The sequence below is a fragment of the Poecilia formosa genome, unplaced genomic scaffold (assembly GCF_000485575.1).
Source record: "Poecilia formosa unplaced genomic scaffold, Poecilia_formosa-5.1.2 Scaffold557, whole genome shotgun sequence".
Classification (NCBI taxonomy): domain Eukaryota; kingdom Metazoa; phylum Chordata; class Actinopteri; order Cyprinodontiformes; family Poeciliidae; genus Poecilia; species Poecilia formosa.
Window position 1 is genome coordinate 187221 of NW_006800496.1, and position 14867 is coordinate 202087.

At 39.8% G+C, this 14867-nt stretch overlaps 2 protein-coding genes and 1 long non-coding RNA gene across 3 annotated transcripts in view; 1 reads left to right on the plus strand and 2 right to left on the minus strand.

Annotated features, from left to right (window-relative positions):
- mettl1 (methyltransferase 1, tRNA methylguanosine) overlaps positions 1–4596 on the minus strand; it is a 12155-nt gene extending 7559 nt beyond the window's left edge. Inside the window, exons 1-3 of the mRNA XM_007540741.2 lie at positions 4395–4596; positions 1986–2113; positions 1701–1885 (exon numbers count right to left, since the gene is read on the minus strand). Coding sequence (XP_007540803.1) covers positions 1701–1885; positions 1986–2113; positions 4395–4477 — 396 coding nt within the window. The 5' untranslated portion in view covers positions 4478–4596. The remainder of the gene's footprint in view (positions 1–1700; positions 1886–1985; positions 2114–4394) is intronic.
- A 52-nt stretch (positions 4597–4648) lies between these two features.
- Positions 4649–5353, plus strand: LOC107834235 (uncharacterized). The gene is made up of 2 exons (XR_001660022.1): positions 4649–4739; positions 4988–5353. It is a non-coding gene; the product is annotated as an uncharacterized LOC107834235 (long non-coding RNA).
- A 1360-nt stretch (positions 5354–6713) lies between these two features.
- Positions 6714–14699, minus strand: LOC103129586 (E3 ubiquitin-protein ligase MARCH9-like). Its single transcript, XM_007540742.2, has 4 exons — positions 13187–14699; positions 9240–9395; positions 8525–8717; positions 6714–7325 (listed from the first exon to the last, which is right to left on the minus strand). Exons 1-4 carry the CDS (start codon positions 13538–13540, stop codon positions 7003–7005), a joined length of 1026 nt encoding a protein of 341 aa, XP_007540804.1. The 5' UTR covers positions 13541–14699; the 3' UTR covers positions 6714–7002.
- Positions 14700–14867: the final 168 nt, after the last annotated feature.

Here is a 14867-nt window from a genome sequence, read left to right on the forward strand (position 1 = left end):
GTCTATTGTGACACATATTGTTATTGTTTTATTATCCAGGCTTAGTTGGGTTCCATCTATCTTCCAATAAACTATAAAACTTTTGTTGCTCCAGTTGAAACAAAGCATTCCCACAGCATCATGCTGCCACCACCAAATATGGCATGAAAAGGGGATGGAATACAAATGAACTGCATATTTCTCAGAGTTTTTGTTGTATTTTTCCTAAATCATTTCATCCGTTTTTGTGCCAGTTGGCGAGTCTTTTACTAAGGTCTAACGAATAAATTCCTAATGAGAGAGAGATAAAAAAAAAAATGTGAAAAGAGGTCAAGGGTTATGAATACTTTCATACAGCTTGTCTTCACCTAAAGTAAAAGCAGTCTCTCTCCTTTTCCTTTCAGTTCATGTGAATTCATTTAAAGCGCTTCAAATCTGGGTTTGGCACAGCGTCTCCTGTCTGGAAGCATAATTAAAGCTCACATCGTTCTGATTTAACCTGAACAGCATGGCAAAGTCACAGCAGATTGATTCCTTGTGTGCACTTTTATTTGAAACACCTTTGTGATGTGAATTACACAAACGTGACACTTTTACAGCTCTTCTGTACACGCGCTCATTTCCAAGTTTATTCCCAGTCAGGGGGCATTTAAGGTGAAAAGTTGTTTTATCTATGTTAGCTAATTTATCCCCCCTCCCACACAAAGCACACGGTGTAATCTAAAGCGAGTTCAAACAAGTCCTAGATTACAGTATTTAACGTGAGCAGCCTCTGCACCGAGCCGACACGACGTCCTTCCCCAGTCAGTGAACCCATCGCTGTAAAATTCCTGGATGTATTAAATAATCTGCATAATTTCATCAACTCCATCTGTTAAAGATAAACGAAGCGCCTTTTTATGAAACACATGGCCTGGGCTTTAGTCGGTGCCATAATCAGTGAGCTGAACAGCTAAAATGGGGATCAGTGTGTTTTCTTTACAGAAAAATGCTCTTTTTTTTTTTTACGTTTAAGGTGGGAAATTGGAAATGTTGTCCTGCAGACCATCAATAGTTGATGGTTTGAAGAGATAAAAGAAAGGAAAAGAATCCAGTTTGGGGCAAAATCTTGCAGAAAAAAGGACCGTTTGCGTTTAAAACTTTCTTCAAAGCAAAATCTCTTGTTGTTCTTGTGAACTTGTCTTGTGAGTTTTAATTATTGTTTTTTAAATAGTTTTTCAATGTAAATTTACCAGTAAACTGTGTTACTGTTATCAACAGGAGTTCTCTTCCTGAACTTCCGAACCTGATCATCTCATGGTGACCGCTGGGATTTCATGGATTAAAATGTGACACATTTACCTTACAACTGGTTTTGAAATCTGCTGTTTTTTAGAAACGCATGTAAAATATTTTTCTAGCTTAAATATAAATATCGAAAATGGATCAAACAAGGTCTGGATAAGACTGAGAGAAACAAGGCTACTGATTCTGACCTAACTGTGTGTGAGAAGTAAACCAATAATATCTGACTGGTTGAAGAGCCTAACGATTCATCAATCCACTGACAAAGAAACAAAGAATTTTGAAAACCGACACAAACCTTAAACGTGTGAAAAATAAATAAATACATACAAACTGTGTTAAAATAACTAGTCTTTGCCTCTTTTTTTCCCCCTTTGCCTCACTTTTTTGTTTCTGATTTAGAAAATCCAACAATAAACCCATAGAGGTTAATCTACCTGTCCTTTGAAGAAGAAGTTGGGGAGGTACTTCATTGCGTTGCTGCGGAGGCACGCGATGTTCTGGTAGCTTCCCGGGTTCATTTCACGCAGCGACCGAATGCGGTCCTGCACATAATCCGATACTTTCACTCTGATCTCCAAGCCCAACATGAGCTTATCTGGGAACAGTGGCGATAACTCCACTGGCAAGAGGAGAAGAAGAAAGGATGAAGACAGAAACACAATACAGAACTATTTTATAGCAGAGAAAAGCGCCGGCCTTCAGGTCAGCGACCTATTTACCCAGAAGACCCCCGTATCCACAGCCAATGTCTGCAAACTCGACTTTAGGGCCCTCCGTCTCCGACGAGGGCCCAGGTATGAGGTCGGGATACAGCTTGGACCAGTCCATTTCTTCAGGACACACCGGGCTGGAGAGGAGGACAACATGGTCAGCTACAGAAAATCCTAATAAGATCACAATTATTTATCCAAACTAACATTATGGGTTTTATTAAAAGTCATTTCCCAAAGTCGGGTGACTTCAGAATTTCAAACTGCAGCGCAAAGCTGAAAATGTGACACATCGCAGGTCCTCTTCTCTTCACTATCTCTGACAATGACCAATATTCAATACTAGGGAGCAAGTCCAAAAATTATGTAAAGTTAATCAGGAGCATTGAATTGTCCTAACGGCTGGGGAACTGTGTGATGAAGTAACAACTAAGGAGGCCTGTCATAATAACAAATTTTGCTGAGCGACTAACTGTCTAAAAAATTACTGCGATAAACGATAATATTGTTTCAAGACCTTTTGACACTGATTTAATGGAAATGACGTAATAATGCATGTGATTTCCTGCCATAGATAGATACACTTTATTTTCAAAAGAACACATAACACTGGAACTGAAACTAAATAAAAAAACAAAAACAAAAATAAAATGGATTCTCAGTCTCCATTAACAAAAAAAACGTACTTGAATAAAAACTAAACAACATAAAGCCAAAGTGGAAATAAATATTGCATTCAACCAAAAAAGTGCAGATTATGAAGTCTGTATACTACATTGCCCTTCAGTAATCACGAGATTTAAATAGAGAAGATGGGCACATCCGACTACCTAAATGCAATAAAAAAAAAAAATCGTGTAGTTCATACTACACTATTTTTTGCCCCTATTTTCCCCTTACGACAATCTTAGATCGTTGGCTGATCTAAGATTGTCGCTGGTGATTTCGTAACCGATCATCCTGCAGTGTGGTGGGTTACGGTGGATCGTCATGGCCACTCCGATCTAAATCTGGGGTTTTCCCCGACCGGGAGCTTAAAGCTGAATGTGACAGGTAGCCAATCAGAAACCCCGGATTCTCCTTTGGGCTTTCTGAGGGGAAATTACGGAGGGGAATCCCAAACAGCTGACACGGCGCAACCCAAAGTCCAGCGGACATTGGAGATAATATATGGAAACAACATTAATGTTTATTCAACATTTCGTGCAAAGAATATAGAAATGACAAGGGGAGGAACTGGAGCCAAATTGCTACCGCAGTTGATAAACCCGGTAAGTTTTCAGCTGTTCTTCGTTAACGTGACATAAACAGGTTATAATAATTTTCATTCAGTCAGGACTTTACGCTGACTCTAGCCACACGCATCACATGTAGATTCTAATAAAACCCATACTGATGGATAAACAGACAGGAGCTAAAAAAAAAAAGACAAAAGACTCTTCTTGTTGCTTCAGAGGAATTGGGAATGTGCACCGTATGTCAATAAATTACAAAATATTAATTAGAGAATATAAAAAATGTGCATTTCAAAGTCTACACAACTTAATTAAAATGTAAAAAAATAAAGGCTACAAAAAATTATCTTAAAACTTATTTGCTCTTAAATGTAACTTACATCAAAATAAATCAAAATGCTAAAATTTTGATTTTAAAACACCTTTAAGTTGTACGTCTTTACTGCTTCTATCGAACCATTCGGCCACAGTAGAAGACGGTTTCGCCCAACATATGCATTCAAAATATTTTTATTTTAGTTAAGAAAAAGCCAGACATTTAAACTAACATAATACTGGTAATTTAAGTTACAGAATTTTATGTACAAATCTATTTTTGTTTGAATATAAACTGATGAAATCGGAAAGTAAGGAACCTTATATAATTGTTTGAAATACATATACTATTTATTTACATTGTCTTTTCTTCTTGTCAGTCACCTAATTTAAACAGAATCTCTTGACCATTTGAACAGAAAAATTGGTTTCTGAATTTAAAATCGTTTCTGCATCGAATTGTGACCCTAAAAATCGGAATTGAATCGCCAGACACCGAAATAATAAGAAATTAGCTATTAATATGTGGAGTCGCAATATGACCCACGAAGAATAAATGCTGGGGTTAAATAAACAAAGTATTAGTTTCAGGAATTACACCGTAATTCTGAATGTATTATTTCCATTTTATTTTTGATACAATACTATCTGACAAGTTGAAGAGCCAGTCTGCCAATTACAAGAGATTTGGTCATTTTATGCATCTTTAACCCCCTAATTGTCTGTAAACAACAGTAGTTCCACAGAAGAGTCTCACAGTCCTCTGTGCTCAGTCGCAATGGAAAAGAAAAAAGCACATGTGGTACTGCACAGTTAAATCTCACTGAATGTTGTGGGGAGTAGAGGCTAATGGGACAACTTCACTCACTAATCAAACGTGTGGTGCGCCATCGGGTTTGCGTGGGCTCGCTGTCTGTAGTAGCGCTTCTGCGGCATTGATGTAGAAGCCATGCTGGGTTCAAGCACGGAATATAGTCCAAACTTTCACAGGTGAACACAAAAAAGCCACTTCTGGAACGGAAAGTGGTCGATTCCTGTTTGTCACATGCGAGGAGTCGCGGAAGTTTGACGTCATCAGAAAGCGTCTGGAGAGGGTTGCCAGGTTTGTCAGAATCATCGTCGACGAAGGCGCTTTTCATTTTAGATGTGAAAGTTCTAATCGGAAATAGAGAACTCAAAAATGATACTCAAGTAGGAAGAGTATGAGTGAAAGGTAAGCATCCAAGAAATTACTCAAGTAGAGTAAAAACGTATTTTGTAGAAAGAGAAATCAAGTAAAAAAACTGATAACATCTGATTTAATATTTTACAATGTCATCTGACAAACAAAAAATATGAGCATGAACAAATTTTTGTATTTAAAGACAAAAATTAGAAAAAAAAATCAAATGAATAATAATACATTTATATAATAATTACAAAAAAGCATTTCTCCAAAAATTACGGTCTCTGTCCTTGCAGGGTCACGGAGGGGCTGGTGTTTGTCTCCAGCAGTCATTGGTTGAAAGGTGGACAGATTCACACTTTTTTTTTTTAACCAAAACATGTTCATCTGTGGGACTGTATGATGGCTGAACATTACCATGTTGTATATATTTGTATAAACTTGTTTGAGTAGATGAAAGATCCGTATCCCTATCCTTCAGGCTTTTAGTAGCTGAATCCAAAAATTAACCAAATTTGATTAATTTTCTCTTTCTGATATCTTATGGTGTCTTCCTATTTTTTTGATGATGTCACACAAGAAAACATTGTCGACAGAAATAATTCTGGTCATCCATGCCTGAGTTGAAACAGAAAGTATTTAGACTGATTTAACATTAGTAACAAAAAAGGGTAAAACAATTTAAGTCCTTTTACACATTTTAAGAGGTGTGAAGGTTTTCTCCATCTTGAAATATTTGTTTCAAACCCAACAACATGAAACAGGCATATTTGTCCTTCAGTCAACACACACTTTAATACAGACATCAGTTTAAAACATTTTAACAAATATGCCACATAAACTTTTTTCTGAAGGAGGGCATAAACTTTATCCGTTAAACCTTTTAGGAGTGTTTGCATACATGTGCGGATTTGTGTTTCTTTGTGAAGGTACATGAGGGCAAGGATGGGAGCAATATTAATATCTGTAGCATATTTTTTTTTCCTTTTTTATGTATAAAATAAAGTAAAAAAAAAAAGTCTAAGTCACATTTTGGGACATTTATCATGGTAAAAATTGTCACAGGGGTTTATAAATAAAACGTTTACCCTGGTTTTTGGAGAATAATTCCAGACTTTTCCAAAAGTGACTCTCCAAAGTTCTGTATCCTTTACCTGCACTGTGAAACCTAAGACATTAAATTTCGCCGTGGTTTCCAAACATTTTCTGCGCCCCCCCTATTGATTAAAAATGGCTGTATGGTTGAAACGACACGTGTGATGGGGGGTGGGGGGCATCGACTTTTTTGGGGGCAAAATGAATGTACTTAGCTGAAAATAGACACCGGTAGCCTACAAGGTACTTGTTAAGCTTAAGGTTCTGTATTGATATTAGCTAGTCATCTTTTAGCTAGCATTAGCTAGTCATCTTTTAGCTAACATTAGCTAGTCATCTTTTAGCTAACATTACCTGCATCCAACAGCTTTACTCAACTCAGTCGGTTAGTTTGGAGGGAAAAACTGTGAAAAGTTCTTTGCGTTTTGCTGGTTTGCTGCCGTGATTCTAACACAAACCTACGTAGCTCCGCACAGCAGCAGCAGGTCTCCTTCACAGGTGGAAACCCAGCGCGAGCGTCGTAGCGCTCATGTTGCGTTTAAAGGCGGCTCGGAAAAACAGGTCACAACATGTTAACAACGGATTAAACAGTTTTAACTGCTGATAAAAGTGACAGAGGACACAAATATGGGAAGTGTGGAAGCCTCTACTGTATCAAATTGACATAGGAATAACAGAGAGTTGGCCATTCTAAGGTAAAAACCCAGCGCATACAGTGTTCATGTTTTGTTGTTTTTTTTCATCCAGACGGCTTCCCGCGCCTCCCCTCTCTGCAATGACACGGCGCCCCCTTTAGGGGGCGCGCCCCGCAGTTTGGGAACCTCTGCGCTAGTGCATGAGGCTATGGCAGATACTTCAGCCGTGGGCTGGCTTTCAATATGTTGAAGGGAGGAAGGAAGAAAGTAACAAGTTCAGAAAAGGTGTGACTGAACGAAATTTGGAAATGTTATTTTTTTTTTCATCCTTTGACTATCCTTTTCCATGCTTATTCAGACCAGGAGACAACTGAAATGAATATGTTTTTTCTTCCAGCCATGTATTTTTACTCAGCTCTACGTACCACTGCTCTGCCTTCCTCACGTTTCAGAAACAGACGGTTCCTCACGGCTCAGGACGAACCTGAGAGCACATCTTATCACTCAGGTAGATTTTATGGCACGTTAGGATTTTATTTTATCAGCACTTTTATTTACTCTTCAAAGACCGAAGCATGACCTCACACCGTGGTCACTCTCATGACCACCTCCTGGTTGGCACCATGCAGGTTCGAGGGCCTCAGCTGGCTGAGGATGTGCAGGATAGTGTAGCCACAGTGGTGGGTGAGGATAGCCCTGACGTGTCGACTCGTTGCTCTCCGTCCGTTGGCCGCGATGCCGTTTGAAAAGTTCCTTTCGGCTTGACCGGCGGATTTGCTGCTTGAACTGACGGAGTCGCCCAGATCCTTGGTTTTCTCATAATTCAGCACTTTCCACTGCTGGTTCACTGCCCGCCAGCGCTTAAAGATCCGGTAAACAGATGATCCTTCGTGGATTATAAGGCCTGGGTGTTAAGGGTAAAAGGTCGGGAGAGATTGGGGCAGGAAATAGTCTTACAAACAGACAAACAAGTGCTTGTTCAACAACAACCTGAGAGCACTAAAAAGTACAGAAGGTACGTCGTGTACCAGGATTGTATTTTGGAGATTTACAGCCAGACATGATGGCAAACAACAGTCAGTAAGTGTTTGTAACTTAAATGTGGACTCAGACTTGTAAACAAGTACAGAATATTTTGAGAGAACAACTAATCATTAATCTCTTCATCCTCCACAGATTAATTGAAGTTATTGTGGCCCACAGGAACCACTGCTGCTGAGCTGTAGGAAATATTTTAATATATTTTTTTTAAAACTGTCCCTTTATGAAGATGAGTGTAGTTGGCTTCAGTTTGCTTTAAAAATGTATTGTGTTCTGGTTGGAAACTGGAAAACTGGTGGAGTTTGATTATTTTTGTTGTTAGTGCAAAAAGCTAACTACTGATACCAGACTTCAATCCAGTACTTTTGTGTAGAGTAGCACAGAACATGACTGCAAAGTGAAAGTGGAAGGATGAATTGTTTTCCAAAATTCTTGCAAGTAAATTTTGTTGAATCAGTTTGAAGAACTATCATTTGCTGCTCTCTCAAGTCATGCCTTATGGGAATAAAGACATTTGTGCCCATTCTCCTTCGCAAAATAGCTAAAGTTCAATCATTTTCAACATCATTAGCACCAATTTCTAATCTGGACTTTGACTGGGCCACACTAACCCATGAATATGTTTTGCTTTAAACCATCACATCGTAGGTCTGGATGTTTGTTTAGAGGTGAAACTCTCCCCCAGTCCCACGTTCTTTGCTGTCTTCAACAGATTTTCCCCTGAAGGTTGTCCCGGTTTTGCTCAATCAATGTTCCTGTCAACTCCGACCAGTTACAATTCCCATGCTAAAGGAAAGAATCCCCACAGTATGACGCTACCGCTACCGTGTTTCACAGTCAGGAGGATTTGTTCAGGCTGGTGTGCAGCGCTGGTTAGGTATAGCTTCTCCTCCATAAAGACCAGATTTGTGGAGTTGAGTTCATTGCTGCTGGGTCAACAGATTCATCTGTCTCTCGTATTATAAATTACACTGATGTTTGTGACTGAAATAAAAACTGATGAAGCACTTCAACGCGTATGAAAACCTTCACAAAACACATCATAGAGCTCCAATCTCTTACCTACGCATACTACGTCCATGAAGCCGTACATGCTGTAGCATATCTGGAACAAAAGGTCCTGCCGCTGCCACTTGGCCGAGGGGCTGAGCGACGACCACACCAACCAGGAAATGCTGGCAAATAGGAAGAGAGAGCCCAGCACAATGGCAGCAATCTGCACCCTTTCAATCACAGTCAGAGAGATGGCCTGCCACTGGACACGAAGAGAGAGAGAAAGACAGAATGCAAAAAAACAAAACAAAAAAAAAACAATTTTCAATCTATGTACAGCATATGTATGCATATACTGTCTGTCTAGTGAAATTCATGTTTATCCTGGTGGTGGTGAAAAAGAGAGGTTTGTGTTTTTCTTAATGAGATTCACTCCATTTGGAAGAAAAACTGTTTTCTGCTTTGGAGAGAGAGCGAAAGACTATGCTGCACTCACAGGCAACTCGAGCTTAGTTTCTTTCTAATTAAATTCAAAGTATAAAAATATATATTCCTAAGGTTTAGCTAAGCACTTGTTCCCCTCCAGAGTTATCATGGTTTAATTTGCACCAGAGCTTCAGTTATCCAAATGACCTATTAACTGCTACACCACAATCATCCAAACACTCGTTTTAGAGAGACGGACAAACGTGAAGCGTTTTCTTTTCGAGATGCAACCTGGTTGTCCAAAATCAAAATCTGATGCATTCAGTAACTGATCTCCTTTCTTGTTCTGGATGTGTACCTGCAGTGGGTTCTTGGTGCTAATGGCCAGAACCTGGTACTTGAAGTAGCAGAGCTCGCAGCTCCAGGAGCCTCTCTCACTGATCCAGCGGATGAGGCAGGACTGGTGAGTGCAGCGCACGGAGCCGTCACAGCGACAAGGGCTCAACAGCTCCCCCTGCAGGACAAAGACGGGTTACTGCATGAGACGAGCAGCTGGGCTGCTTATTGAAACGTTGAAATAAAATAAAAGAAGACAGAAAAATAAATAACTCAAGCATAACTTTACACTCAACACTGCTGACAGTATTACAGGGAAATTCACCAGCTGTGGACGCTGGATAGAGTTAGTCCATAAGGTAGGAGTTTTAATTAAGAAAACAGATGCTTTTGATCAAATCTGCATATAAAAATATTTAAATACACAGATGCAGAGCAAGCGACACTTATCAGCTCTTCAGGAAACCACAAACAAAAGGCCTAAAATGTAAAATATGTGTTTGAAAAACCTATAAAATAAATGTAACAAAAGCTTTTTTTTTTCTTTTTTTTTTACTTTTTGAGTTAATTCAGAGTTGGAAAGAATTTGATGCAGTGTTTTTTTTTTAGCAACTATTCAAAATGGGAAAAAGAAAAGAAACTGATACAAAGGTGAGACATGTTTTGAACTGCACAAGTTGGAAAAAGCTAGAAGAAAATAGATATTCATCAACAGCAATTGAAAAGTTAAATTAACTGAGATTGTGATGAACAAGGCTCATGATGGGGGAGGAGGGTCATTAACAGCAATTGCTTATTTTAAGGGTTTCAACATCAGGAGTGCCAGGATTGTAGAAACTACATGAACTGCTAAATGTTTACCTTCAGGTTGGTGATATACAGAAAATAAATATTATTTGTAGAAAACAGCTGCCACAGAGCCAGTTTCTGTCCCCAGACTGTCACTCTGATGAATACAACAACGACTTTGGGGTGTGGGGAATCAACTACTGTGAAATAAAATAACCACATTTGCTTTTCCACAACCTCCTGTCTTGTTTTTTTTTTTTTAGTTTCTCTGTAAATGTTTACTAATGGCTGTACATGTATACTGTTCCTTTAATCATTCATTGCATTTCCTCTATATATTTATACTAAAAGTCTAAGTCAGATTCCTTGTTTGAGTACACAGTCTTGGTCAATAAAGATGATTTAACTCTGATTTGATTGAATGGGAGTTTTTTAACATTCGGCTACATTTTCTTTCCCTCTTAGTGGATCGTTTTATTTAGACACAATAAAAAGGGACAGAAATAGACTGACGTGTAAAAGTTCAATTGAGCTACAATTTCCCACCTTCTCTGCATTTAAAACAGCCTCATTTTCCCGTGGCTGTAACTCACAGTGATAAATGATCTTCATCAGTAACGAGCAGGATCCGATAAATCCAGCATCTATTTCCAGAGTCCTTAGATGTCGCTGACTCGTCATCCTCTCTTCAACAGTTTCACACGCGTTCCTCCTCTTTAGAGCGGCTCCGCTGTCATCCTCTTAACTGCCTTGAACATGATTTGTTTTAGCATATTTTTGACAGCTGCAGAATCTGTTTGTTTCTCTCCTTTTCTAGGGAGGTAATTGCCACAAAAAAAGTGCTTTGTTAAAAATCATTCACATTTACAAATGAGTGAAGTGCCAATCTGCAGCACATCACGATATTGGACCATAAACGCCTGAAAATGTCTTAATAGGAGACGGTTGCATTCCTTTTATTATTTTTGGTAAATTACTGAAAGTATAAATGCACATTGCATCCAGAACCTTGAGGTAAAAAAAACAGAAGGTCTTTGCTGTTCCCTACCAAGTATTTTGGGTCTAGTTTCTAGTGCAAATAGCTTAGCAAACTTGAAAAAGGACAAAACTAACTTACAAGTAGCATTTTAGTGAGACGGAGAAGCTTGTTTTAAGAAAATAATTCCTTAATATTGATGAAAAAGTTCTAGTCCCATTGGCAGACTATTTAATTTGCAAAACATTTTTCCCATGTTACAAGTTAATTTATCTGCCAATAGAACAAGAACTTTTCCATCAATGTTAAGGAATTATTTACTTAGAACAAGCTTCTATATCTTGCTGAGAAGTTACTTTTAAATTAATTTGTCTTATTTTAAATGCAATAAGATATTTGCACAAGAAACTAGACCAAAACTACTTGGTGAGAGTTTGTGTTTTGCAGTGTTCTATCTGGATCAGCCTACCTCTCTACATTAGATCATTGATCATCCACTTTAATTAACTGATAAAAATATCTTTGAAATGAATTCTAATCACTGACTTTTAACCCTGTTAATAACCTGACTTTTTAAGTTTCTAATGTATTTTAGTCTGTTTTTTTTTTTGTCATCTATGCGTGTTGCAAAGCACTTTCTGCAGCTCTTGTTATAAAGTGCTACGTAAATAAAAATTAAATTGAAAAAATCTGTCAGTGTCGACGTATTTCTGGAGTCTGAAGTTCATCCTCCTTTAGCAGAACAACTCAAAGCACAAAGCCAGAGAGCCACAGAGGAACGGTTTAGATAAACGTGTTAAAACGGCCAAGTCAAAGCCTGAATCCAACTGATAATCTATAGAAAATGTTAAAGAATTGAGCCCAGGGCTGCAGATTTAAAAACACAGATTGAAAAAGAAGTGTCACTATGAGGCATTCACGATCCATCTGCTCCCGAATGCCTTCATATGAATATATTTGACCTCATCTCATGATATTTTCCCCTAGTCCTCCAAGGAAATCAGGAACCATCTGGAGTAGTGTGTGTTTTTTTTTCTTGTTATTGTAATCATTCAGCTCCCTGTAGGCTCTCAGTCTGACAGCTCTATTTTCTGACTGACTCCGGGGGATGTGTGAGGTCTTTAATTGGTTTTATACCTGGAGAGGAAACAAAAACTTTCCGACACATAGAGTGGCGCATGCTTCTCACAAGTTCAGACCGACGCTTTGCGGAAATGGGATTTAAAAACGTGGTTTTGCTTTGCATTTGCCGTTCTCACACTTTCTCAAGTGAGAGCAGGGAAGCTGGTCGAAGTAGATGGGAAGATGGCTGCAGCTCAAACACAGGACATTTGAAAACTTGTGGGAGGCTGAAAAAGACTCGAGATTCAATGGAGGTTCACCTTCTAGACAACAAACCCAAACATACAACCACAGCTGCAGTAAAATGATTTAAATCAGGGCATATTTATCAGTTCTGTTCACAGATGATCTCAATCCACTATGATTGAGTTTAAGCTTTTTCTACTAGGAGATAAAGACCAAAAAACCTTCTTCTCCAGATCTCAAAACACTTGCTGTTTTAATTACAGCAAAAATCCAAGTCAATATGACACTTTTTAAAAAATGTCTTTGCAAAAAATATAAAATAACAGCTCTGTTCTGCTCTCTGGTGGTTTCTATAATGCTGAGTTTTCTCCTCAGACTGTTCTTAAAAGAAGCCCTTTGTCTACCTGCAGCTATTATTAGATCACCACTGAACGCTCAGTTTGGTTTAATCTTAGTCACTATATGACTTTACTTTGAAATTGGGGTGCACTGCATGGAGTGTTACAGATGAGTGACTGTGGAAAACAACCACACACAAAATCTTGGATATGTTTGGAGTCTTTGTTGCGTCTCTGCACCATCAAGACGATGGTTTAAACGGTCGATTTTTTATTTTTTAAACCAAAGCCTGATTTAAATTTCGTCACATCATCACGTCTGGCCTCTAGAGACTGGGCTTTATTTTGGGGGGTCTCAGATTAAAAGGGGGGTTGAATACAAATGCATGGGAGGTGTGTCAAGATTTTTATTTGTGCAAAACAAATGACCGTGTGTCATTTTCCTTCTCCTACAAAACCCGTTCATCTCAACTAACCTCGTTTAACCACGTGGAGACACTTTGATAATGACCATAACGATCTACCGTGCTTGGTTTGTGTTTAAACACAAAAGTTCACCTTCTCTGGCCCCTGGAAGCAGATCCTGCACTGCTGTGCTTGCACCCCGCTCTCAGAGAGACTCGGCAGGGAGGACGCCTCCAGACCTCCTCCTCCTCCTCCTGCTCCCTGGGGTTTGTCTCCTTCTTTATCCTCGGAGGTCAGGCTGCGTGGCCGGGGCCCGTAGTACTCCTCGTCGTCGTCACGGTGGGAGCAGCTCATCTGTGGCCAGCCACAGCCTGCGATGGTGAAGCCTCTCATCCTGCTCTGCTCTGGGTCTGTGTCTGGGTCAGTCCTCCGGCTGCTCGAATCCGAGTGCATCAGCAGCAACACTTTGAGTTCACTGAAAACCGTTCCAAGACGGTACTTGAACATGTCTCAGAACCTTCACAGCACAGGCACAGCCCCCCCTTTTTTTTGTCGTTTATTTAAAACATCATAATTATTAGTATTAATATTAAGTCTATTATTGTGGAATTTATCACAGTAAGCAGTTCACATCTTGCTATATTTAAAAAACTACAAAAAAAAAGCATGCTCGAAACATGATAGGCTGGTAGATCAGCCCATGGCTCTTTGCATATCCTGTTGTTATAGCATGTGCACTGCAGTCTGACCAATGAGGAAGAGTTACTGTTTTTCTTTATGGATGGAGGCGTTTTGTATCGGGATTCAATTACAGAGCTCTAAACCAGGAGCCCAGAGCTGCTTAAAGTCAGAATGGAAAAGTCCAGCTGCGGTCCAGCAGGTCCAACAGGACCCAGTACAGGTTCTGAGTGACAATGAGGAGCTGTCCAAGGTGTTATCCTCAAAATATACCCTGTCTGAATAAGAAAATCAATACGGGTCTTGAAGGGAGGTCGGTCGTCAATAAAAACCCCACTTATTGAAGGCATTTATGTTTTTCATTAGGAGGAGGTGAGCAGCTTGTGGGAGTCCTTTGTTTCTCCGCGGTGGCATCCATCAACTCCCCTGCTGTCTCTGCGGGCTTTGTCCCACACCTCGTCCTCCTGAAGCAGCTCCCGATCGCAAAGTTTCTGGTTTTAAATGGGTTCCGTTTTATCCAAGCAGCGAAGGAGCGTTGGACGTCGGTTCAGCGTCAACTCTTCGCCCAACCATCCCGGCGCCGCAAGCAGAGAAGACGGATGAGAGGAGGTGAGAGCAGGACTCCTCCGAACACGAAATAATGTGCCGAAATTACGCAGCAGCAGCGATCCATGGTGGCTCGGTTCAAACAGCCGCGCACCATCCTCAGCAACACAGACCCTCTTCACAAGGTGAAATCCCGACGCGACTCGGTTCCTTACCCCACAGGGTGCTGACAACGAGTCTCCATCTCCTCCAAACAGGAACTTCCTTCCTCAGCCATGAAGCCGCCGCTCGCTCCATCCTCTGTGGGCGGTGTGAGGCTGGAGCTGCTGTCCAACGTGCTGATATTCACGTGACGTGTTAGCCACGTGCTCGTTCATCCAACACATTATCAGAGATGAACAGTGTTTGCTACAACACCTGCAAGTTGTCGGGAGGTTCGGCGTGCAAGCCAGCATGTGGAGGGGTTTAAATAAATTAGAAGATTGTCTAAAAGTTTTATTTGAATACTTGAGTTTAAAAAAAAATTCATACTCATTTATATATTTGTTTTATGTAATATGTTATTTTTATTACCATATTTTACGGACTATAGAGCGCACCATGATATAAG

Excerpts from the sequence above, each read along its gene's own strand:
- LOC103129586 (XM_007540742.2), bottom strand. The coding sequence starts at position 13,540 with ATGTTCAAGTACCGTCTTGGAACGGTTTTCAGTGAACTCAAAGTGTTG. Across the intron at positions 9,396-13,186 it reads GCTTCCAGGGGCCAGAGAAG|GGGGAGCTGTTGAGCCCTTG; the intron begins GTGAACTTTTGT and ends TTTGTCCTGCAG. Across the intron at positions 7,326-8,524 it reads CATGGACGTAGTATGCGTAG|GCCTTATAATCCACGAAGGA; the intron begins GTAAGAGATTGG and ends CTTAACACCCAG.